This window comes from Diospyros lotus, chromosome 10 (assembly GCF_014633365.1).
Source record: "Diospyros lotus cultivar Yz01 chromosome 10, ASM1463336v1, whole genome shotgun sequence".
Classification (NCBI taxonomy): Eukaryota; Viridiplantae; Streptophyta; class Magnoliopsida; order Ericales; family Ebenaceae; genus Diospyros; species Diospyros lotus.
In genome coordinates, this window is record NC_068347.1 from 27,820,602 (window position 1) to 27,844,471 (window position 23,870).

General features: G+C 35.9%; 3 protein-coding genes across 4 annotated transcripts; 2 read left to right on the forward strand and 1 right to left on the reverse strand.

Annotated features, from left to right (window-relative positions):
* Nucleotides 1-1,286: 1,286 nt before the first annotated feature.
* Nucleotides 1,287-4,195, forward strand: LOC127811459 (protein SOMBRERO). 2 transcript variants are annotated; one of them, XM_052351347.1, is made up of 4 exons: nucleotides 1,287-1,591; nucleotides 2,440-2,629; nucleotides 2,760-3,034; nucleotides 3,435-4,195. In XM_052351347.1, the coding sequence occupies exons 2-4, from the start codon at nucleotides 2,461-2,463 to the stop codon at nucleotides 3,945-3,947; spliced, it is 957 nt and encodes a 318-aa protein (XP_052207307.1). In that variant the 5' UTR covers nucleotides 1,287-1,591; nucleotides 2,440-2,460; the 3' UTR covers nucleotides 3,948-4,195. The 2 variants fall into 2 exon arrangements, with proteins under 2 accessions (XP_052207307.1, XP_052207306.1); XM_052351346.1 differs by having other exon boundaries at nucleotides 1,288-1,591; nucleotides 2,379-2,629; nucleotides 3,435-4,183.
* A 690-nt stretch (nucleotides 4,196-4,885) lies between these two features.
* LOC127811211 (cation/H(+) antiporter 19) lies at nucleotides 4,886-7,874 on the reverse strand. The gene is made up of 3 exons (XM_052350919.1): nucleotides 7,674-7,874; nucleotides 6,342-7,343; nucleotides 4,886-6,136 (listed from the first exon to the last, which is right to left on the reverse strand). The coding sequence occupies exons 1-3, from the start codon at nucleotides 7,872-7,874 to the stop codon at nucleotides 4,886-4,888; spliced, it is 2,454 nt and encodes an 817-aa protein (XP_052206879.1).
* A 5,466-nt stretch (nucleotides 7,875-13,340) lies between these two features.
* LOC127812238 (chromatin structure-remodeling complex protein BSH) lies at nucleotides 13,341-19,262 on the forward strand. Its single transcript, XM_052352621.1, has 10 exons — nucleotides 13,341-13,603; nucleotides 13,798-13,886; nucleotides 14,529-14,623; nucleotides 14,769-14,840; nucleotides 16,445-16,492; nucleotides 16,577-16,660; nucleotides 18,000-18,038; nucleotides 18,140-18,228; nucleotides 18,348-18,410; nucleotides 18,678-19,262. Exons 1-10 carry the CDS (start codon nucleotides 13,449-13,451, stop codon nucleotides 18,781-18,783), a joined length of 840 nt encoding a protein of 279 aa, XP_052208581.1. The 5' UTR covers nucleotides 13,341-13,448; the 3' UTR covers nucleotides 18,784-19,262.
* Nucleotides 19,263-23,870: the final 4,608 nt, after the last annotated feature.

The window sequence follows — 23,870 nt, forward strand, 5'->3', positions numbered from 1 at the left end:
ATAAGATATTGGGATCTGGGAGGGGGGGTTGCGTGGGAATCCAATTGGGTCTGAAATTAAGGCGCATCCATCCGAGACCTTGGATTGTGTAGTGCATGTGTTGGATCAGGGCGTCGTTAGCCCCACGGACTTCCAGGACTCTGCCTTTTCGTCCCCTACGTGCAATTCTACCTACCCTTCACCATAGGATTAGGGGCTGTGGAATTTCTTAAATTGTGTAAAATTTTGGTGGGTTATCTTTCTCTGATTAATTGAATGGGTCATGCTACTTTGCATCAGCTACAGTGTTAATTTTCAACTCGACAAGAGATAATATACTAGTTGTTCTTAGAAGACTTTTGTCATAGGATAGGGTTTTAGGAGGGTCATTATCCAAGACCAAAATTTAGGATAATTGTATTTAGATTTGAATGGAGCCTAGAGTGGAAAATTGGTTAAAGTCATTTTGAATTTGAATCATTTTTTTAGTATTTGTTTGAAAGCTAAAATTGTTTAACCTTCCTTTTCGTTATATTTGATTGGTCTGTTTGAAGATGAAGCCGGCTATGAATTGGAAACAAGAATGAATCAACATCAGTTATTTATCAGACAAAAAAAATCAATCAACGTCAGTTTAGTTCTTGGTCTATGGACTTGTTGCTGGACATCCGTGCATGCACTTGAAGAACATGTTATTTAAGTTAACATGTTTTATGTGTACTCAATTGTTGACTACACACACATTTCTGGGTCACTTAATTTAGGGAGTGGATAATTAGTAAATGGTTTCATAAAGGTTTATCTTATATATATATATATATATATATGCACATCAATGATATAAGGGCTTCTGTATAAAGCTTTATATGATCGTTAATATTAATAGAGCTTTGATTGGCATGATACAATAATAAAATACTTAAAATTTCATATAGAGTATCACGGTTTGATTTAGTGCAATGACTTGAAAAGTAAATTTATTGTTGGAAGATAGTATTTAGTTGGAAGACAACTCTTCCTCATAGATTGTGCCCATATCTAAATTTATTCGAAAATGCATAAAAAAAAAAATCACCCTCATTCAGAAATTAGTTAATTGGAGATAAATAATATATATATATGCATATATATCAATGGATCATTAAAAAGTGAAAAATGATGGTGTTGACATTGAAGAATTAGGAAGGGCAGCTGCCAGCTGGGCAGCTTTTGATCAGCTAATCAGGCGAATTTGGGGATGGGGTCCCTTATTCAACGACAGTTTCCAAGTCTCCATTTGTACCCTCGCAAGAATCAGAGAATTGCTAGCAACACAACACTACCCCCAAACTGTTAATATATCCCTTATTCCTCTTTCCTCCTATATAATTTAAAAATTAATTAATATTTCCTCCTCCTCTTCTTCTTCTTCATCTTCTTCTTTATTTCCGTTCCCATCCTCGATTCTTGCGTTCCATTCTATCTTTAACCTTCACCTTCACTCTCTCTCTCTCTCTCTAAACTCCTCTCCTAGCTACCCATTTTCAAGAACAGATATTGGCAAAACCTGCTTTCGAGTTGAAGCTGCTTCCTTCTTTGTCACGGCGGAAGAGCATTTGATCCAACAGATCAGGTATATCTTTTATCTCCTTTCGTCTTTTCATCACTTCTCTCTCTCTCTCTCCTGCTTCTTCTTCTTCGGGAAAATGGTTTGCAACTGCTCTTTCTTTCTTCTTCTTTTTTTTTTTGGTAACACTTGTGAACGTCTTGGGTTCTTGTTTGTGGGTCTTCCGAAAAAATGAGAAAAGAAAGAATTATTTCAAGTCATTGCTGTATATTTTTCTCGGACTTATTACAAGAAAGTCGATATATATATATATATATATAGTTTTCAATTCTTTTTTTGTCTACAGAGGGTTCCAATAATTCTTTGTTGAAATGGACGTTTTCTCCCTTTGTTCCTATGGAAGGTGCATGCTCATTCGTTTTCTCTTGTCAGATCTACACGTACGTTTGTCGGGTTCTCCCTCTGCTTTTCCACGGGCCGGGAAATTAGGGTTTTGGTTTCTTTTCAAAACTTTGAAGACCCAATTAGTTCGTCTCTTCTTCTCATAAAAAACAGTAGCTACTGAACATCACAATTTATTTGAACGATTTATCTCAACACACGTACGACATGCAAGCTACCTTGTCCTTACATATATAGATCCTCAAGCAGAAGGGTCTTCAGACTTCAGACCTAGTTTTTTTTTTTTTTTCTTTATAATGATGAAAACCCGTTATTACTATTCTTCATGTATGCACACTGGCTTTCAAGTAAACTCCTCAAACACATGCAATAATCCGCAAGCCTTAATTCTTTTACATCTTCACAACACATTTTCATTTTCTTATCATACTTATACCCGCTCAATTTTCAGGAGAAGCTAGGGGCTAGCGAAATATATATATTATAATACACACACATATATATATATACAGAGAGGGAGGGAGAGGGAGAGGATGATGCCAGGAAACGGGCAGCTTTCAGTCCCGCCAGGCTTCCGGTTCCATCCGACCGACGAGGAGTTGCTGTACTACTATCTGAGGAAGAAGGTTTCCTACGAAGCCATTGATCTCGATGTCATCCGAGAAGTCGATCTCAACAAGCTCGAGCCTTGGGATCTCAAAGGTTCCTACTTAATTTCGTTCATTATATATATATATGCGTGTGTGTGTGTATATCTATGTATCTATCTTCTGATGAATCGATCGTTGGATTATTTGTTCTGAAAATCGATGGATCCATTTGGGATATGCAGACAAGTGCAGAATCGGGTCTGGTCCTCAGAACGAGTGGTACTTCTTCAGCCACAAGGACAAGAAGTATCCTACGGGAACCCGGACTAACCGCGCCACCAGGGCCGGGTTCTGGAAGGCGACGGGGCGGGACAAGGCCATTCACCTCAGCTCCACCTCCAAGAGGATTGGCATGAGGAAAACCCTCGTCTTCTACACCGGCCGCGCCCCCCATGGCCAGAAAACCGATTGGATCATGCACGAGTATCGACTTGAAGACGACGACGCTCAAGTTCAGGTACATGATCGTCTCCTGGTTTGCCCTAGTGAATTTGCAATGGATTTTTTTTTTTTCTTCTTTTCTTTTGGAAACATGAAGAGAATTAGATTGAATCGGTGGGTTTATACGAGAATTGGTTTGATGAATGGGTCTGATTCGAAGCACATAGTCAGAACTAGTTTGATTCAACCCACCAACTGTTCGGTTGAACAAGATCGGTTCAACATGCAATTTTTTTAGATATTTTAATTTAAAAAATATTAATTTTCACTCATGTTCAGTAGATATTTCAATTTAAAAATAAAAAAAATTTAATAGAACCTTCTCTTATGATTTTAGGAGAAAAATCATATGATTACTTAATTAAACTTAATATCATAATCACTAAGAGCTTCTCCTATGGCGGGTGTTGAAGCAGGAAGATGGCTGGGTGGTTTGCAGAGTGTTCAAGAAGAAGATCCAAACGAGGGGCTTCCAGCCAGAAGCCGCCGGAGAAGACCACTTCGCCGATCACACGAGGGCAGCAGCCGCCACAGCCCCGCCGGACCCCAAACACAACCTCCATACAGGCGCCGCTCTCTACGACTGCAGCTTCAACGGATCCATGCACCTGCCCCAACTACTCAGCACCGAATCCGCCGTCCACCCGTCTTTTCTGCCTCCGGCAATGTTCCACACCATGGACGTAGACTGTTCCCAGAGCCTGCTGCGACTGACGTCCTCCGGCTACGGCGGACTCCTCCACCACCACCACGAGAGGTTTAACGGCGAGTGGTCATTCTTGGACAAGCTTCTGGCTTCTACTTCCCATCAGAATAACGCCGCAGCGGCGGCGCAAGCTCTTGATCACGTGGGTTCTTCGTCGGCCCATCGATTCCCGTTTCAGTATCTTGGTTCCGAGACGGACGTCCTCAAGTTCGCTTCCAAGTAGGAACGATCGACGGCCATGATCTCGTGTCGCCGTAGCTGTTTGTTAAGTCTCGTTCCGCCGTCACCGACGGCGACATTACGTTTCTTCCTATCAGAGAGTATTTGGTTGGAATCACTTCTAACTGTTATTTAGTATGTAGCTAATAGTTATGCTTATGTCTCAATTCTATAAATATATATATATATATAATTTATATCTACCAATATATATATATATAATTAATGGGTGATTGTATAAAATCATAAATTTTATACAACTTTTTTATTACATTCATAAAAAATTTCCCACAAATAAAAAAGGGATGGATTGCTTAAATTCCATTAATAATCTTTATTTAAAGTCATTAAATCTTAAAAGAAAAATGTTTCTAAAGCTATAGGTACATGATATATATATATATATATGAATTATATTAAGTTTAAGAATTCGTATTTCATGGATCATCCTCATAAATGCATTTATTAGAATTCTTTTCATTTGGTTAAATTATTTGAATGGTGTGATATAACTTATTATAAATAATTTCATTTTTATTTATGAAGATATATATATATATAGTGAGAAATTTTATTTTTTACTAATATATATAATTATCACTGATCAAAGACACATCACACATCACTTGACAATATATAGAATTTTGAATAAAATTGTTAATTATTCTTCTACACATATGGAATTGGAATTACGTACCACAACAAATTAAAATATTTGTGTTAGGCTATGAATTTCTTATTTATATATATATATATGCTTCAAATTTAGTAGCAAATTAAGTTGTAATTAACTTTTTTGCTACTAAATTAATAAAACATAGACAATCGAAAGGAGTCAAATATGTTTTGCCACCAAATATACTTTGGACGCCCTTATCCTATACCCTGCACCAATCCTATCTAATTAACTAAGAAAAGCGTATAAGCCTAGCTCATCAGTAATCACACCGGCGTATCTGGAATATTATTGTCCGGCATTTCCGTGTCTTCTTCTTCGACGAGCGGCCGGGGATTTGCTGTCGGATTATATTGCTGAATTACTAGTACCGATACTTTGTTGGAGAATTCTGACGATGCTAGGAAACTGCCTACAGGTCCTAGGTCCGGGCTATCACTTCTTTCAACCAACGACGCCATCGGCTGCGACCTGCCGACTAGGAAGAGATTGAACTTGTTCATTGACTTCAATGCCTCAACTATATCTGTCCGGCTAGCCACCACCTTTTCCTCGTACGATATCGTTGTTGACTCATCCTTCTTCCTGGCCATGCACTCCGAGAGGAAGGCCTCATCGCTGTCATCGTCCCTTCCACTGCTATTTATTTTTGAGGATTTTTCCTTTGCCTGGATACCGACAACATTAACAGGAAAGCCGTCTTCTGATATCGTCGTCAATGATTTCCCTGGTGGGGCCTTGAATCTAACCACGGTCAACTGGATTCCAGGGTGCTCGGCCATGCGAACCCCATAAGCTAGCGCCTCGCAATCGTCTTGGCCGCTGAAAAAGGGCACCACCACTGTGTACGACACATCGCTGGCGGCGACTTGGGTGGTGCCGCCGAGGCCTCTGTCAATGAGGATTCCGACCGTGCAAGGCGCGTGCCGGAGGACTCGTTGGTTCACTAGGTGGAACGAGTGGCCAAAGGACTCCATCGCCCCGTCCATCCGTTGGTGCTTGTGGAAGGGCAGTATGATCAAGGCAGCCCGTTTCTGGTGTCCGCTTGTGCAAATGTCTTCATGGATGCTGTTGAGAGCGGAGATGGCAGTCATCGGCCGGATGCTGACACTGCTGAGCTGCTTATAGGCCTCAAACGCTATCACCATCCGATCAGTGTCATCGCGTTTCTTGTTCCAAAAAGGGAGGCCATTGTTGCGGGCTTTGTGAACCATGGAGATGGCGGAGGATCTCTCAGAGAACTCCATCAGGTGCATGGCGTAGACGCAGAGGCGCCCGCGACGGCGATTGCCGCGAGATGACTCTATGAGGTTGATCATGGCGGGAATGTTTCGAGTGCTATGGAAGCAGGCTAGGATCCGGAGCTCTGTCTCGACATCTTTCCTCTGTACTGTCCGGTGCTCGTAGGGCGGCGCTTGCCTAGCCGGGCGGTATAATGTTATCACAATTGGGGTGGTGATGAAGGTGGTGAACAAGGCCATTAGAACTAAGATTGCAAAAGTTTCGTCATTCAGCACCTAGATGTAACAGAATGATTAAAAGTATTTATATAGTTACATTATAGATAGCCTAATTAATTATATGGTAAGTATATATATATAGCACCAATTAATTAAAAGAATTTTTTTCTTAGAATATATAAATGACATCATATCATTATATATATATATGCATATTAATTTATTGCGTTCTGAGCAAGGAAGAGGGAGCGGTGTTACTTACCTTTCTATCCTTGCCGATGTTGAGAACAATCAACTCGACCAACCCTTTAGTGTTCATCAGAAATCCAATGGTAAGGGCTTCCCTCAGCTTCACCTTAAACAACCTTGTTATTGCCACTGTCCCCGCAATCTTCCCAAAGCAAGCGTTGAAGACCACAAGCACAAGTAATCCCCAAGCCCGAGCTCCACTAATTGCTGAAATATTCGTCTTCAATCCGCTGGAAACGAAGTAGAGCGGCAGAAGAAGCCCCGAAACCAGATCCTCGATCTTCTCTATCAGAGTCCCGGCAAACGGGCCATCTTTCGGCACCACAACCCCAACCACGAAAGCGCCGAAAAGCGCATGAATCCCGATTGTGTCGGTGATAAAGCCAGCGGCCAAAACCAAGCACAGTGTGATGCAAATGTATAGCTCTTTCACGGGCTCTCCCTCCAGCGAGCGGCGAGCCATTAAGGCCAGCACCGGTCGAAGGCACACGATTGCAAAAGCGACGAAAGCGACGCCGCAGAGCAAGACCCACAAGGATACGAGTGGAGATGTGCTGTCGCCGGAGAGAGCAATGGCGAGGGCGAGGAGAATCCAGGCAGCAACGTCGTTGACCGCGGCTGCGGACATGGCCATGCGGCCTACGTCGGTAGTGAGGAGCTTGAGTTCGGCCAGAATGCGGGCCAGGACTGGGAACGCGGTGACGGAGAGGGAGACGCCCATGAAGACGATGAATGGGCCTGCTTTGACGCCCTTTGATATGGTTTCGAGGAGAACAAAGGATGTGCCGATGCCAAGAAAGAAAGGTAAGCTGATTCCGGCCAGAGCTACGCAGAGGGCCTTCTTGCCCGTGCGGCGGAGTGTGCGCATGTCGAGCTCCAGACCGACAAGGAACAGGAAGAAGAGGAGGCCGATGTTGGCGAGCGTGTCCAGCACAGTCATGCTTTTGGTTGGGAAAACAGTGTGAAGAAACTTCTTGTTTCGTCCGAATGCCGATGGTCCTAGTAGTATTCCTCCCTGCAGAAGCCATCATATCTCAAACTCATCATTTTTGCTAATCATCTTTGCAATTTAATTTGTTCAAGAACTGATTTTCTTTTTTTGTTTTCCCAGCTTCCTGTTTTGTAAATGGATCGTCCAACCCCGAGTGGAGATATATTGTAGTTTGGGGTGTGAAATTTTTCAATGTCAATCGCTCCTTCCTTCCTTTTTGTTGCCAACCCCATGATGCTTTTAATTATCTTTCATGCGGAGCTTGTAGCTTGGTCTTGTTTAATCTTTCATGCGGAGAGATTGCGAGGATATGTTAACCGAGTTCAGCACTGGAAATTAAAAGCAATCACTTACGATGATCTCGGCGATGACTCTCGGTTGTCGGAGAGGCCTGAGAAGGATCGAAAGCGATCGCGTGAACGCAACCACCATACATATCTGCAAAATTGCGAGGGGAAGTGCAAAGTCCAAGGGATTTTCTCTCTGGAATGCTCCCTCCGATGTCGCCTTCATCGGCTGCGGAAAACTCGTTGTCCCGTTCGTAGGTGCTGCCATTCTTGATCTACGACGGCAACGGCGACGTACGTCCCGTCCGTGTTGCTGGCCAGCTGAATTTTTAATGCTTTTTTTTTTTTTTTTTCTGGTTGCGGAGACGACGAGGAAAAGACGGATAGAAGAAAAAGAAGTGGGGGAGAGAGAGAGAGAGAGAGACAGAGAGAGAGAGAGAGAGAGAGAAGCGAGCGTTCAGTGTCTGGAATTCTCCAAGCCGTAGAAAGAGACGGAGAATGCAGCGATGGAGAATGAATACAGTCACTGGCAACTCGGACGCGCTGTGTAACTGAATTTTCGGGGGCGGCCAGATGGATGTCACTAATTAGAGGAAAGTGCATCTTCAAATGGGAACAGAAACAGGACCATCTCAGCCCAATCCTGACCTTTGCCCCGCGGCCCAGTTTCGATCCATGGCCCAAATCGCGACCCAATCTCGACCTCTAGCCTGCAGTCCAATCTCAACCCTAGGCCCACGGCCCAAATCTCAATCCTCAATCGACGGTCTCGTTCTTGACCCTAGGCTCGCTGCTTGATTTGGTCATTTGCCAGCTTGTAACAGTATCATGCCAGTATCATTACAGTGGCACACTGAATACTCTCACACCTGTTCAAAATTTCATCTTTATTTATGATAGATCACATCTTTATTTATGACAAATCATGTCCACATTAATGGTAATCTCATCAACATCATGCCATTATTAGGAAGCTCCGGTGCAGAATGTTTAGTCCTATCACCCTACAAACGCACAACACATGCATATAAGAGAACCTCTCATCCTTCTATATAAACTAACTCTCTTCAGAGTCCATGTATGTTCTTCTTTTTCGGCCTACTGATACTTTGTCATTTTACTCTCTTACTCACTTAAGTGTCAAAGTACTTGCAGGTGCTAACAGCCCCCGATAGACCAATCGTTGGAGCCCATCCCTTATCGTTGCAAGTTCGTTTCCGACCATTTATTTGGTCAAGAAATAACATAAACAATTTTTCCTAAACTTGTATATGCCTTACATGTCTTAACCTATTCCAGTAACAATGTCCATGCTCGAGTAATTTAAATAAAAAATAATTAATATATATTATATTATACTTATGCATATAAATGTTACTATATTAAATTTGAATTTGATACATGTCATTAGCTCATATAAATTTCAAATTTGAATTTAATAATTCATTTCATTGGACCATATAAATTTTGAATTCAAATATTTTCAATTTGTTAATGGGGAACTAAAACCCCTTTTTTATCCTCTGCCCATAAGATTGAGTTAAAATCAAGTCAGAGTGCTTTCTTGATGAAATTACGTTTTTACCCTTAAGCTTTTCAAAAATTTTATTTCTATCCCAAGGTTTAGGTAACTTACACTTGGAACCCACGGGGGGAACTATCTTCCCCTCACTCTAGGATTTGACGAATTAACCTTTGGCCCCTTCGATTTTCAAGAATAGCATTTGAACCTCAAGTTTAAGTAAAATCTTATTTCTGCAACTTTTCTTGGAAATTCACCCCTAGGTCATTTTTTGATAAAATAACTCATGTTATCCTTAATATATGGCAAATTATGATTAGACCCCTAAAACTTGGAAATACCAAATTTTGTCTTTAAACTCATGAAAATATCGCTTTTCAAACCCATTTTACAATTTATTTTTCCAAATTTTTCTTTAGCCAAAAATATAATATCTTTCCAACATAAATATTTCAAAATCATGTCCCATATTTTAAAATTTCACCAGGGCCCAAGGTCTTCAGAAAAACTGTCTGAAACTTTCCAAACAAAAAATTAAAGTTATGTTATTTATATAGGAAAGAGTTTCACATAAGACGGGCAAACAAAAATCGGCCAAACTCCTTATTCTTTGCTCTACCCAAATCAATCGATCACTGACGAAGCCACCATTCTTCATTGACGACACAGAAATGGTGAGGTGGTGAGAAATGAGGCAGCGACGGTGAGAAAAAAGTGGCAAATGACGATTGTTGAAGTGAAAAAAGAGAAAGATGAGAGAGTAGAGTGGAGAAGAGATGAGATGAAAGAGAGAGATTTCAATTAGTCTACACAGGGGCAAAATGGTCATTCACCACTCACCCGTACATCATCTGTAAATCTCCCTTATACAAATAGACTTTAAATAATACTATTCATTTAAACTGAAGATGAATGTGACATCTTTTTCATTAAGTAATATTAACAATTACACATTTTTATTGTTCAATCAAAAAATGCCAAATTAGAAATATGAATAACATTACTCAATAGCTCACTATGTCCAAGTCCTTGTAGTCAACTTTCAAACATCGTTTGATATCCCAAATTTCATCAGATGAACACAAAACTTTGATATGTATATTTTAGTTATTTGGGATATCTTTGCACAACATATTATAAGTCAAATTTGGATAACATCTGGCTAATCATCAAACCATGACCATCCACGACCCTTATATATACATATATTATTTTAGGCTTTTTTACGGTATGATAAACATCCAGAAGTCATCATACAAGCCCTAAAATTAGGATTGCATCCATAAAAAGAACACAAGGTTCTACCACAAAGGATGTTAATTATATCGAAATAAGCCAAGTGCAAGGCAACAAACTTCCCCTTTGAACCACTTGCCAAATCTAAACAACAAAATAAATCTTATGTGTAAGGTTGCATATATATATATATATGAAAATTATGTGAGTTTATACAGTGAAATGTAAGTAAAGTATACATTGACGATAATGCGGGACTGATCAGCGAGAGCGCCTACAAGGGAGGGCATCCCAAGAGCGAAGTATATTAAATTACGCTCATGATAATTGTCCTTTTCAATTTACTCTTTACCATTTTTTTTTGAATATTTTAATTCCATTTTCTAATTTATTTTCATTCATTAAAAATTCCACAATGGTAATTTGGTAAATAGACATTTACCTTTCATTTATTAAAATGGTAATTTCTTATCTTCTTAACCCTTGAACCTCTTAGCATTAGCTAAATGCTTTGCAATTAGGGTTGGATTTTAACTAAGGTTCAGTACCATCTCTCTCTCGATATACTTAGCTTATCTTATTTATTTATTTTTTGATGATCTTATTTTTATCATCTTATTTATGATAAAAAAAAAAAAAATTCAATCCCTACTATCAAGATCATTTTGTGACCTTTGATTGCGTCAAGATTATTTTTAATGTCAAATTATGTCACCTTATAGGTTTTCATTGTCATTCCCTCACATATTCAAAAAAAAATTCCTTAATTATTGCTATATCATAATTAATTATTGAACTAATCCTAGATCCCATAGAGGACTAGTCAAACGACCTCTGATCAATACCAAATTTTGACATATTGTAAGTCCTTTCAAGACATTTCCAACAACATATTTCATGCCAAATTGGAGTTGATCACAGAAGTTCCCCATGTCATGTCATTAGTACTAGAAAAGCTTACAGATAAATTCTCTTTACCGCTATATTCTTAATTTTTCTTTTGGAGGCATTTGTTAAAATGAGCAAGATAAGAGATATTAAGATAAACTTGGAATACATTTTGAATTAAGATATGAAATGATCAAGATAAGACTGAAAAATATTCTAAGATTTTTATATTTGTTAAATTTTTTAGAATCCATTAATAATTGTATTTTTTTTATATGTTTGTTAATGCATATGATAAGTACCAAGATAAGAGTTTTTTTTACCAAAATATTCATATTATTAAATTTATGATTAAAATACTATTTTATGATTAATATGAATTGTCAAAAAAATAAAAATAAAAAATAAAAATAATATTTTATTTTCTAAATTCATATTCAAAAATAAATTTAAAAGGAGTTGAAAAGTAGAAATAATTATTATTAGAATTACAATAATTTCACATAGATAATTAAAAATGGCCAAAACATATTTTCATAATAGATAATAAAATATAAAATTAAATAAAATAATTTAAAAATTGGTAAAATGAATTATATTAGTTAATAAAATATATATATAGAGAGAGAAATTTAAATTTTAAAAATCAATGAAATGAATAATGTCATTTAAATTTTAAAAATTATTAAAACATATAACAATTTAAAATTTTATTAAATAATATTAATTATAAGACGTAAATAAATAAGTTTTTTTAATAAATTTAAATTTTAAAATGCATTAAATGACATTAATTATCCTACAATGGGCATATAAGTAATTGAGTTTTATCTTAAAAGAGTTAGATAAATTTATCCTATGAGGACATTTATCTTGGCATTTATTTTGAAAGAGGGAAATAAGAGGTCAAGTAAGGTTTTTTCGGAAATGATCAGATAAATTTAACAAACACGTTAGAAATACAAAACATTCGGAATGCTTCTCATATATGACATTTTTTCCCTCTTATCTTGATTAACAAACACCCATTTAGTATACAATTCATCCATTTCTATTTCCATATCAAATATAATATCTGGTATTACAATTAATTACACGAATTTTACTAAACCTTTATGTACTTTGTTATAAATACACAGAATCTCTTAAATGTATAAATTAATTATGTATGTGATGACCCTTGAGATGTAGCTTAGTTGACACATATACCTTTTACTTGGGCCATATTTGGCCTAATTATTTAAGCCATCCTCAGCTTTAGTATGCTACTCGATCAAGTCCTATTTAACCTGAGAACCCAAAAATAAATCAATTCTATTCAAGATTGAATTACCCAATCTGACTAAAACTCTCACCTAGAATTAAACACTAAATTCGATTATAATTTTTGATTAATTCCTAAAATCTAGCAATTAATACTAATATTGATAAACTTATTTTCTTAAATCTTAGGAGGTTATATTCAAAGATAAGGTTAATTTTTTAAATTAGTGTAGGATCACTATTCTTAGATGACATCTAATAAGGAAACTTAATTTTAAGCAAATAATTATCTCTAAACAATTATATATAAAGGAAGATCTCTTCTAGAATAAGCATAATTTATAATCTTTAACTTCCTTACTCTATCTTATTCTTCAACATCTAAATTTGATATTAGTGACTTTCTCAATAAACTTTGAGACAATTCTTACGATCCTTATTTTATAAATCTGTTAACTCAAAGTTCTACTTGTGATTAGTGCCAACTCTTATACTTTTTAATTAAATATATTAACATAAATTTTTTACATCATCATAGAGGCTTGAAGTTTTGCTTAGAATTAATCTTGTCGGATTGCTTCTTTTTTTTTTTTTTTTTTTCTTTTTAATGTATAAAAAGAATTACGGGCTGGGCCAGCTTGGGCCTGACCCATCGATGTGGGCCGTCTTGGCCTACCCTCAGGCTGGGGAAGGCATGGCACCGTGCATCCTTTTCTGGAGATGGGCAATATGCATATTATTAAAAAATTAATATTAAATTTGAATTTAATTATACAAAAATTAGGTAATTTAAATGCTACGTAACTATATCTTCTGCGGACAGGGTGTTCTATATCGATCCCAATTAGTAATTCGAGCCAATTCGAGGGGGATGTGAGTAATTTATCTAAATTTCTGGGCACAGCCTCTTTTGACAATTGTCTCGAACAGGTGATGTTTGTGAAGTGCAACCCTAAACCGCGAAGGAAAATCCAAATCCAGAGAATCCGGCGATTAAATTGGAGCAGACGGAAATCGGCGATCTGGAAAACCATGAAAAACCTCTCGGTACCATCAGCTTCCTCTAGGAATCCCGTTAAGTTCAGGATGTAATCTCTCTCTCTCTCTCTCTCTCTCTCTCTCTCTCTCTCTCTCTCTATATATATATATATATATATTATCGTGTTGGATTTCTCGAATTCTAGTTCTTCTCAGTTGACGAAATCGTTGCCTTCCATGGAAATGCTTTCACTGCGCTTGTGTCTTTCAACTTGAAGGAAACCTTTGTTCTTTTGGATTGTAGTCCAACGGCCGAGAACCTGGTTCCAATCCGTCTGGATATCGAGATCGATGGTCAGAGGTTCAGAGATGCGTTCACGTGGAATCCCTCTGGTTCGTTTTCGATCTCTCTCCCAAGCTCCGTTATCGTCCCTAATGAGAACAACAATGTCGCATGTTTGTGCGACAATTTGACCCTTATTAACGCTTTTCAAAATGTTTTGAGTGTAACTGTATAAGATAGACTAAAAAATTACGAGTATCAGCCACCACTAGAACTGTTATCCTGGTCAGCGTTTTTTGTTTTTTAGTTTTTCTTTTTGAATTCTACCTATAGATGGAGAGCAAAGAATCGGACACTATGAGGCGCACACGTCTGTTTGTTGTTTATACCTGTGTGTCTAAAATTCCTATGTTCTCTCGGTACTGACTTGTTTGGTACTCACAAACTTGGGGTAGAGAAAGCACCAATCAGAAAGAATAAAATTCATTGGAGTCGATGCTCGAGTGTCATTTATGCGGCAAGTATCAAAGCCAGTATACTTTTATAGCCCGGCTGGGTGTTAGTATGAATCATCTAGTGACATATTTCAATTTTTTTTTGCTCCAGGAGGTATATTATTGCAAGAAGTTGAAATAAATGATCCAACTATACCATACAAATTTAATTGCACATGAGTAATATCTATCACAAATATGTATAGTATTCCCATTTACATCCTATGAACTATTTCTGTATGTTATTTAATCTTAAAGATCCAGATTCAGAGGTGGTGGTATTTGCGAAAAGGACTGTTAAAGACTTGAAGCTTCCTCCAGCATTTGTTACACAGATTGCTCAATCCATTCAAGTAAGTCAATTAGTGAAAAACATAATTTTACACATCCAATCTCCTTAATTCCCTACGGTCTCATGCTGATGAACACAAAAATAAAATGAAATGATATCTGTTTTGTTATCTTATTAGCATTGTTTTCAAAATTTATTTTTTGCAGTCACAGCTGACAGAATTTCGATCATTTGAGGGACAGGATATGACCACTGGTGAGAAGATTGTGCCCATCAAGGTTTGTCTTTGTTATCATGTAATATCAGTTGTTTTTTCTCTGAAAGTTATTTGGGTTAATGTTTCTTCCTTTTGATGTTTTTGCAAATTCACAATTGTTTGGTGGGAGTTTAGCTTTTTAGGAAGTCCATCCTCAAGAAGTGCATGGAAGGAGGGCCTTCTTGAAAATCCTTTCTAATGTCTTTGCAATTGTTAGAAGACATAGAGAACTCTACAATTTTCCTTCTAAATTATAAAATAACAATTTATGGACAATAATTGAGTTTTGTAGTTGACCAGTAAATATAAGAGAATCCCTTGGTTAGAGAAAATAATCCTCTTTAAATTAATCAATGAACACCATTCTCATCAGAGCAGTAATTGAGAAAAGAAATATGGGAAATACTTTGAATTGGTTGTAAAAATCCACAAGAAAAACTTTCCTCGAGTATTTTTAAAGTTTTCTAATGCCTATCTACACCCTCTTTTTGTTGTTGAATAATTGAATAATGATGGAAGATTGCTTTTTATTGCATTTCTTTTCTCCCTTTTTTGTTTTATTGTACTTATACCCGTAGTCATGATGGACTGTTGTACATGCAAACACTCCATGTATGCATAAGAAATAGAATCAGGAGTAAATTTAAAATAAGAAGTCAATGCTTTACAAAGACTGACTTGTATAGTACTATGACCGCTTTTTTTTATTGAGACAACAACCCCTTCTCTATAAGCTAGAAGTAGAGTGACAGAGAGAATGTTATGACGATGATGGTTGCGGAGAATAAGAAGAGAATGGTCTACTTGATCTGACCTGAAATTGGATTTTCTCAGTAGTTTTTCTATCACTAATGTGCAAAACACCATTGCCTAGATATTCAAAATTGAGGATGCATGGGTACAATGGCAAGTATGATGTTCAATAAGGGGCAAATCAGAGATTTGAAGTCTTTTTACTTAAATAATATACTTGCTTCATGAGAAGCCATTTTCTGAAAGCAAGTCGTCATAGCTTCTGCGGCATAGAATTCCTACTGCAGTGTATTTGCAGAAAGCCCCGTTGTTCTGGTTTGAAAGAACTTCTAAGACCAGTCCTCTTAACCAAAAACTCCATTTGTGAAGTGTCACGCCTCCAAATTTACATGTGGGAATGTGACAATGCTGCAGGTTCAAAGGAAACATGCAAGGCCAATTCGTTCCAACTATCATTCCCTCACTATCATTGAAAATTGTGAATAATAACCTTAACATATTTTAACACTCTCTCTCCAATAAGGTCTAATTCAAGGAATGGTTTATTCTTGTACGAATATCCATATAAAAAGTGCAATGTTATAAATTTCCTATGCCAAAATAACAAAAACAAATGTCTTAATAATGTAAACAGATCAATTGTGCTCATAAATTCCTATAAATTCAGGTTAATTACTAAAAAAATACGTTATTAATAATATTGTTATTTTTTTCATCAATTACTATATTTTGGAGTATTACAGGAATTTTGCCCAAACTTACGCTTGATTGATAACATGCAAAATTATGGTCAACTAGTACTTCTTCCTGTCTTCTAACTTGTAAGAGTGTGGTCGTATTGATGCTTCTTCTTTTCCTTTTTAATATTTACAGCTTGATCTTCGAGTAAATCATACGCTGATAAAAGACCAGTTTTTGTGGGTAAGTTTGATGAAAAGAATGATATCAAACGTGTTCTACATTTGTTCACTGCAATAGTTCATTCTGATTTAAATTGATTGCCAGGACTTGAACAACTTTGAGAGTGATCCAGAAGAATTTGCAAGAACCTTCTGCAAAGATTTGGGTGTTGACGATCCTGAAGTTGGAGTAAGTTGAGCAAATTCACCATATTTTTCAAAGATAAACTGATTTTACCAATCTGTTGTTTTTCTTATTTTACCTAGTAATATTTGCAATAAGATCATAGTTATTTTTTTGCTCTATCTCAACCTGAATTTATATCCGGGCCTAATCTTTTGAGGAAGCTGAAATCAGCTCAGGTCAGACTTGATGAAAGCTTAGCTACAATTTGCTCAGGATAGAGTGAAGAGCAAATTTCTGAAGAAAGTATAAGTTTAAACTAAAATCAATTTTTTTACTGCTCCTATTTGGGCAGAAAACAGACAAAACTAGTCTCATTATAACTTTCGCCTGCTTCTAGTGGGCCGTTTGATATAAACATTAAATAGTGACAGGATAAAGTTTAATATGGGAGAAGTTAGTAAATTTTCATGTTTGGTAAATGCGGTGTAACTTTAAGGCAGAAGCAATTCCACGTTTGGTAAAATGTCACTTTTCATACATGAACTTATATATGATTTAGTCAATTTTGTATATGATTGTTTTGGGGACAATTTCATACATAAAACTTTTTTTATGGTCAATTTCATACAAATATTGAATAATTAATAAATAAGTTAAAAAATTGCTTTACAAAACCGGAAAACCCATTTTTATTTGCATCAATATCAAAATAGTTTTTTATTTGATATAAAAATCTTAGTTGATATAAAAATATTTATGAAATGGTTTCCTAAACTAATTTACACATAATTTCCCATAAACATCAAAATGTTTTTTGAAGTTATAATTTTTTATCAATTTCATTAGCAATTTTGAATAATTTAGAAAATAATTAATGGGTACTCAGCCAAAAAAAAAAAAAGAGAATAATAAAAAAAGAATTTAATGAATAATTAAAAAATGCTTCACAAAAACCCATTCTGATCAACGTCAACCTCAAAACGGTTTATTATTTGATATAAAAATCCATAAAAATTTGAAGTTGGATATAAAAATATCTATAAAATGGTCTTGTAAAATAATTTTCGCAATTTTCCATAAATATCAGAAATGTTTTTTAAATGATTTCTAAAAATTATGATTTTCCGTACTTATTTCATGAATGTACTAACATTTTTATATGTAATTGACCAAAATTATAAGGTCGTGTATGAAATTGACTATAGCAAGGTCTATGTATAAAATTGACTAAATTGGACAAGTTCATTGACCAAAAAAGATAGTTATGTATGAAATTGACGAAATGGAGTAAAGTTAATCTGTGAAATTGACATTTTGCCTAAAATCTGGGTTTTAATTGTGCTCCATCTGGATTTTAATTGTTCTCCATCTGGATTTTTGTCATTTGAGTACTGTCTTGCAGCCTGCAGTTGCTGTCGCGATCAGAGAACAACTATATGAGGTGAGGGCATAGTACTCCTTTGGTCTCTTACATTGTTTCTGTTGCTCCAGGAACATGTTATTTTAGTTCTCTTCATTACTGTTTAGTAGTTCATGTGCTAGATTGCAATGCAAAGTGTAGCTTCAGCAAAGGAAACCAGAATAAACAAGAAGGGCCGCAGAGGGGCCGAACATTTCCCTGCCAGTGCCAGGTTTTTGTTTGACTGCTTTTGCCTGTTTCCTCTTATTCTTGATTTTGTTTTGGGTGGAAGAGGAAGCATGATCCTGTTAGATGAATATCCTAACTCTCTGTCGCAAATCCCTGGAACAGTAAGGTTGGTGGAAGTGCATTAGATTTGATGAAGTTGTTTGGTAACAGAGCGAGTGCCATCCGGTAAGTCTGCTTGTTTTCGCCCATTTATATAACTTGTTTATCTGCTGAGCTTCCAGTAGGCGACTGCAGCTCAACCTCCCTATCGTTGCCCTCTTCAAAGCAACCACTACTTAAAACATGAGAAGAAGAGGTTATATAAACTGATGGTCCATCCTTGTTCGTCAGTGTCACCTGGAAATCATAGGACTTATTCATTCTCCAATTGTTGATATCATTTGATGATAAAGGAGGCCTATCAGACCGTTGATTTTCGTTTCGGTTTTGTAGGAAGAGAAGGGAGTGGGATGTGTACGAACCCATTGTTGATCTTCTGTCGAATGAGGAAGTAGATGCCCTCGAGGCAAGGGAGGAGCAGAGGAATGCTCGGGCATAGAGTTTGTTGTACAGGTTGTAGTTGCCTTCGAATCTCTTGCATTGAGTTTAAGGATAAAAATGATTGGTGGCTTGCATGGAACGTCCTGAACAAAGTAGGTTTTATTTCTCTTTACGCGTGTGTGTGTGTGTATATAGAATATCAGTATGTTAGGAGAATTACACGTCAACCATCGGCATGAGGCTTGATGAAAAGTCCATTTTTATCAAGAAATAGTATCATCAGATTGTGGCCAAGAGGTGATGTGTGTGTGTGTGTATATATATTGTCATATTATTAACGAGAATCAAGCAAAGGAAAGGTACCAATAGCCAAACAAAGAATTGTTAGCATTCTCTTCCTTTCCTTGGCCTGCTTTGTCAGCCGGAAATTGTTGCCTTGTCCACGTCATTCTTCGTCACCACCACGATCTCGATGATTCCATTTCTATCATTCGATGGAAATCAACATTATTTGATAATTTTGGCCCTTTGTTTAAATTCAATTGGCCCGAGGCACGCTTTTTAATATTGCTCTGTAATTTATCCTATTGCTATAGCGTCAAAGTTCCATAATTGAAGTCATCACATCATCGCCACTCAATTAGCATCATCCATCCTTCAAAGAATTTTGCGACCAACTGTTTCTTTTTTAATTTGATAAATGTAAACTATTTTGTCTTTTACTTTTTCTCTATACTGATTACTCGTTACCATTACTCACTAACAAAATCCTTCGACTGTTTCGGGAGATTTGACATTTTAAAAAATGACAATTCGCATTTTTTAAAATACAACTATTTAGGGACTTTCTTTGATATTTATATATAATTATATATAGTTTTTAGTTTTGCTCGGAGGTATATTTCTTTTTATGTATTAGTTTAGACTTTATTTTTTTTTTTTTAAGTTTTCATCATGAGACTCGAGATATAGCTTAATTTTAAACAATACACACTTTAAGTTTTTAGTTCAATGAAATATTACTTACAAAAAAATGAAAAAATAAAACTTGTTGCGGTTACTCATTAATGAGTTCGAATCAACTCAAAAATCGATTTAAACTAACATTGTTAGATCAACTTAGTTCAATCTTTTTTTTTAAACTTAATTTAATTATAATTATATTTTATTAAACTTGATGTGGAGTAACGTTAAGAATTAAAGCATCAAGTTTAAGAACTTGATCCGACTTTAACATGAATAAAAACATCAAAATCTAGATGTTTATAATATGCTTTTGCATTCTAATATTTTGCCTGTGTTTGCTGAGTTTTTTGGCTTTTAGGATTTATGTTAAAATAAGATTTTGACAAGACCATGAATTTTAGAATTAAGACGACCTAACACGCACAGTCAAACTCAAACTAAATTGAGTTTGATTTTATGTTATAATTAAATCAATTTTCTATATCTAAACTTATAGGCTCGAATTAATTAATTTAAACCTAACTTCATATAAAACCCAAATCAACTTCATCTTTACCTACCTCTCCTTTCTTCAACCACCATGCATCCATCTCCATCCATTCCCCTCAAATGAGACATTCTTCTTTCAATGTCTTAATTGATGTTATAAATTAGACTAGTTCGTACAACCAATGCTGCAGGGACTAAAATAATTTTAATTGTAATTTGAAAATTAACTCCAAATATTTTATACAAATTTAATAATAATATGGTAATAATACTTTGTAATTAAAAGACTCGTTAATTAATGAGATTTTTGCATTAAAATAATATATACCCACAAATAAACACAAAATTAACATATAATAATTCTCTAGACCTTTACATTTATATATAAAATTTTATAAGATATATTAGTTGAGAAGAATAATTTTTTTCTTGAAAGGCACTTTGAATGTTCTTCAAGGCACCGCCTGTGTTGTGATTGCACAAAACGAAAGACAATATTGTTGGCATTATCACCAACTAAGAAAAGCTCAAGTCTGCACAGACATAACGCAGTAGTAAAGTATTAAAAAGATAACAAGAATATTGAAAATTTGAATTCTTGTGAAAGTAGGGTTGTGGTGCGGTTTGTATCTCTCCAAGAGTCTCGTTCACATGACATAAATGGGGATCTACGGGGACGGCAACTGCCTTCCGAAAGTCTACTCTGAGTGCGTATGGATAAATTGTGACAGCATCTAGATTTACTTGAAGGGCGAACTGGAGACTAGTCAAGTATAGCTCGAAATCTGGGTCACAAAAAAAAAAAAAGAAGCTTAATTTGAGTTCATTTGTTCCCATCTCAACTTGATATATATAGGTATATGTATCTATATATATGTATATTTATATATGTAAATAAATATATGGATGTATATAGATATTTATATGCATATACAAGAATATACATATAAATATGTACTTATGATGCGTACACACATATAATTTATATGTATGTACATACTTATGTACATGTATATGTGACGATGCTGGAAGACCGCCAAGTGTGTTGAATTCGGACGAGGCTTGGAGACCACCAAATATGTTAGAGTTCGGACTCTCTTTGCAAGGGTGATGCTCTGTCCTTTATTTCTAATAATCAAGTTAGCACTTAAAAATGAGTGAAATAAGGATCAATAAATATTGTGGTGTTAAATGTCCTTACCTATTAAGGTCTTACACCTTATATAGGTCAAGCCTACAATGGCTAAACAAGATCCTTAACTAAGATTTTCAGACTTCGAGAGAGATCTTTAGGTGTGAATTATTTTGCTAGTTAACAAAATATTTTGAAAGACACGTGCATGTTGCGATAGGCTCTTCTCAAAAGGGATTTGATAGTAGATTTATAAATAAGCATAATTTTGAAATGTTTCCTCAAGGTTGAGCTTGCTAGAAATTTAGTAGAGTACTTTTGGGTACGATTCTTTCTTGACTCTTCTCCTTCCTCTAGCTCATGATTGCGTCTTAGGATAGGTGCCTAGGTGCATGGCTAGCATTGTTTCATGTCATCAAACTTCAAAGCAATAGTTCAGATTTGATGGTGATTAATATTTCTCCTTGACTTACCTTCTTTGCCCCACTTCTTTCGTTTACGGATTCATTATTAGAGAGTTGTTAGAGAGGGAGCGTGTGCTTGTGCTTGATTCTTCTTGTTGCTCAATTTTCCTTATCAATAGTCCTTCATTATTCCAATCAATCCATCACTTTCCTCAATATAGTCATCTTCTCCCAATGATTCCCAAAACCAAGAGAACAACATTAGTGTAGGCTCGAAAGAAACTTGAGAATATAAAAGAGCAATAGGTCTAGTTTGAGTGAGGACTTTGTAGATCATAGGTTGCTAAAGAGGCCAAGGGTAGGAGATTTGGGGAAGGCCAAGGTATCTTCTGATTTGGTCGAGCACAGGGTTGAGGAGTTAGATAAGACCATTTACCTCAACCCACCTCTTCATTAAAACCAATTAAGAGGGTTGGACACTTTTAAGCTCTTCCTTCTTATAGCCCATCCATGAGTAAGCATCTCAATAAAGGATGTCCATCGAGCTCCCCATCTACACTAGAATTTGCTGAATGTCACAATTGACTACCTTGGTTTAGATGATGAGGGGGTTGTTATAATTTGATTTGGTAAGTAAGTTCACATCTATAAACATAATTACCTCGTCACAACGCGGCTTTTTCAAATATTTAGCTCACAGAGGGTATTTAATGCCTAGATGAGCCACCTTATCCATCTTGTCTTGGGGGTTCGCTTGGGTCGTCAAGGTATGGATGATCCAAGGTTAGTTTATCTCTGCAAAAGGCTATTTCCCTTCTCGTTAAGGAGGAGTTTGAGAATTGGCTTGTTGATTAGTATGTTCTTCAATACTATTTGATTCTTCATGGAGGGTGGTCATTTCTCATGCAATGTAGTTTTCGAGAAAACCTCGATTAATGGGCTCTTAGATGAATTCTTTCAACTACAAGCGTTCATCAGTGTCGTGGCCGTGATCTTGATAGAGCTGACAATACCTCTTTCGATTTCTTTTGCTTGGAAATCCTAACATTTTTTTCGATAGCCAACATAGGATATCCTTGTGTTGCACATTCATTAATATAGTTGAGCGAGAATCGTTATGCAAGGTGTATCGAACTGGACTTCAGTATTAAGTAAACTCAAGCAGTTATGCACTTGAACCACGTGGTCATTTGATTAATGCTCCAAAAATTACCTTTCTTTTTTTTTCTTTTCTTTCGAGTTGTTCGACCTTTTTGGATTAAGGGATGTCATTAACATTAATGTAGTTTTGAGCTCGGTCGAGGATCTATACAAAAGATTGAGGAGGATTCAAGGAATGGTAGCATGGCTCTAGACTATTCTAGAAAGCTACCATGGCCACGCATTTAGGGGTGGAGTTAAGATTTTAATTTAGTGGTGGCGAACTTAAATATAAAAAATATAATTTTAAAAGTATAATAATAATAATAATAAAATATATATATTTTTTACAATTGTTCCTTACAGTTTTTCATAATATAAATTGCAATTGTATAAGAAAGTTATCTTGATTATTTGAATTTTCAAATTTGTTATGATCACAAAAGGCTAGTCTTTGCCATAGAAAAAGTCAAGCACAATCGATTGATGTATTTAAATGAATTTGATAATCACACCGTTGTTTCATTAAGGTTGTCTCAATATTTTGCTCTTAATTCATTAAGGTTTCACAATTATTTCGAGTTTGATTGTGTGCACTATTGGCATCTACAACATGAACTTGAAAACTATATTTCTTTTTAAAATTGTCGAACCCTTTTTTCACAAAAGAATCACTACCTCCTTGTTTCCCATTCTTTATTTTAAAAAGATAACATTATAAGTCAAATGGGACATTTTTGCTTATACTATATTTTAACCAATCACCAAATTCATTGAACCAAACTAGAATGAATCGTTTTGATTTTGAGGCTAACATAAATTTCTTTGCAAGTAGGCTCTTTTAATTTGGTCTTGAAGATTAACATTGTAATCCATTAGTGGAGTTCTTAGTCTGAGATCCATAAAAAGTTGTGCAACATCAATTTGCTCAATACTTGTTTTGTTAACTTGTTTATTTTTTTCAATAAAAATTTCCTCCATACTTGCTTTTTTTGCTTCACAATTTTCTTCAAT